At 62.6% G+C, this 1,895-nt stretch overlaps 1 protein-coding gene across 1 annotated transcript in view; it reads right to left on the reverse strand.

Annotated features, from left to right (window-relative positions):
• The window catches only part of CRMP1 (collapsin response mediator protein 1), a 34,403-nt gene that overhangs the window by 1,747 nt on the left and 30,761 nt on the right, over positions 1-1,895 (reverse strand). Inside the window, exons 7-8 of the mRNA XM_012724048.1 lie at positions 1,174-1,353; positions 94-259 (exon numbers count right to left, since the gene is read on the reverse strand). Coding sequence (XP_012579502.1) covers positions 94-259; positions 1,174-1,353 — 346 coding nt within the window. The remainder of the gene's footprint in view (positions 1-93; positions 260-1,173; positions 1,354-1,895) is intronic.

Genomic DNA, 1,895 nt, shown 5'->3' on the forward strand with positions numbered 1-1,895 from the left:
CGCGCCGCTCCCTGGGGCCGCGGCCTGCTCGGGGGTGCCTGAGGCCTCGGCCCCCGCGGAGGCGGCCCTGGGAGCAGGGCGTCCCCAGCTCACCTGACAGGCTGAAGTTGGACTGGTGGAGGTTCCTGATGGGCGGAGGCTGGTGTTTGGAAGGCGAGGATTTGGCTGAGGGCGCAGGCGTCGCGTACTTGGGGGTGGCCGGGACCTCGTACACGGGGCCGTCGTACATGCCCCTGGGCACCCCGTGCAGGCCGTGGACCTAAGGAGAGGCGGCGCTGACCAGAGCAAGGCCCGCCCTGGCCCCGGGGCTGACGTCGCCGGGGGAATCGCGCAGGCGCGCAGGGTCTCGGCAGCTGACCCACAGGACCCAAGGGGCGACGCCTCCCGGACGCCCCTGCCCCCTCCAGACCGCGGCCGCGGCTGAGCCCTGGTCTCGCGGGAGCTGACCCGAGACAAGAGCGCGGGCAGGCGCAGGTGATTCCAGAGAGGGGGCCGTCGCGCCCACCTCTGAAGCTGGCCGAGCAGCCGGGGTCAGCAGGGCAGGGCGGGGCCTCAGGAGGGCAGCCCAGAGGGAGGGGCGCTGGAGGCCGCAGGGTGGGAGGCCTGCCGAACCGCTGCTCAGCAGATGAGCTCAGGGGGAGGCAGGGTGGGGTCCCGCAGGGACAAGCTTCAGGGACTAACACTCTTCACCAAAAAGAGGCAGCAGTGGTCACGCCAAGGGAAGGTGGAGAGAGGAGAGAGAGGGAGGGAGAGGGGAGGACAGGCGCCCACCCGCTGACCCCTTGCTACTCAGTGCCGGGGGGCGCTCCGACCCTGAGCACGAGCCCACCAGTTCTGCGCTCTACCTGCCCTGCGGCCGTGCTGCATCCTAGCAGCACAAGCCCGGATTCTGCTGCAGAAGGAGACCAGGACACCTCAAATACGGGATGGGGTGATGCAGGACACGCACCCGGGAGCAGCTGGGTCACCGTGGCCCCAGCACCCGCCCCCCCAACACGTGCACACCCACTTACAGGGTCCCAAGCCCTGGGATCCCGCGGTTTTGTCTGATCCCCGCTCCCGCCCCAAGACAGAGGCGAGGCAGCGCCATAGCTCATCTGACACTTAGAGAGGGGCTGGCACGGCGGGGACACCTGCCCCCAGCACTGCACGGGGCGGCCGGCACCCACACACCTTGCTCCGGATCCTGACGCGCTGGTAGAGGTGTTCAGGGAAGGGCTTCCTGGGGATGAAGCGGCCCATGCCCTTGTTGACGTTGATGTTGCCGTCCTCAAAGACGATCTTGCCCTGGCTGATGACCACCAGTGGGGAGCCGTGGCACTCCATGCCTTCGAAGATGTTGTACTCCACAGCCTGCAGGGCAAGCGCCAGGGCTGAGCCTGCATCCTCAGGCTCCACTCCTAGCAGGACACTTCCTTTTCTCCCTGGAACCACCTTCTTCGGGGCTGTGTAATATTCCGCGATGGGCTATAGCATTTGCATAACCAAGCCTTCTCACTGTTGGGCGTTCACTGAGGTCAGGAGGCTTCACATAATCAGACTACTATTGCTGGCAGGGTGGGGGGGCATTGTGAATATGAATACGGATGATGCAGTAGGGTGCAAACTCTAGTGGCCATTTCTGTGTCTTACATTTCTTGATGTCTTAAATTGCTAAATTGCTGAGTCAAAAGAGATACGATTTCACGACCAGGAAATACCCTCCTGCACTGGGTAAGGCCTTTTTTTTTTTTTTGGCTTTCAAATTTTTCACTAATTTGAAAGACAAAAATAGTTGCTTAAAAATACACATTTCTGGCCCTCCCTGGTGGCGCAGCAGGTTAAAGCACAGCGCTGAGAAGCTAAAGCCACTTCCACATGAGTTCAATTCCTGCCTGTCCCAGAGGTGACCACAT

The sequence above is a fragment of the Condylura cristata genome, unplaced genomic scaffold (assembly GCF_000260355.1).
Source record: "Condylura cristata isolate star-nosed mole 26May11 unplaced genomic scaffold, ConCri1.0 scaffold00012, whole genome shotgun sequence".
NCBI classification, from domain to species: Eukaryota; Metazoa; Chordata; class Mammalia; order Eulipotyphla; family Talpidae; genus Condylura; species Condylura cristata.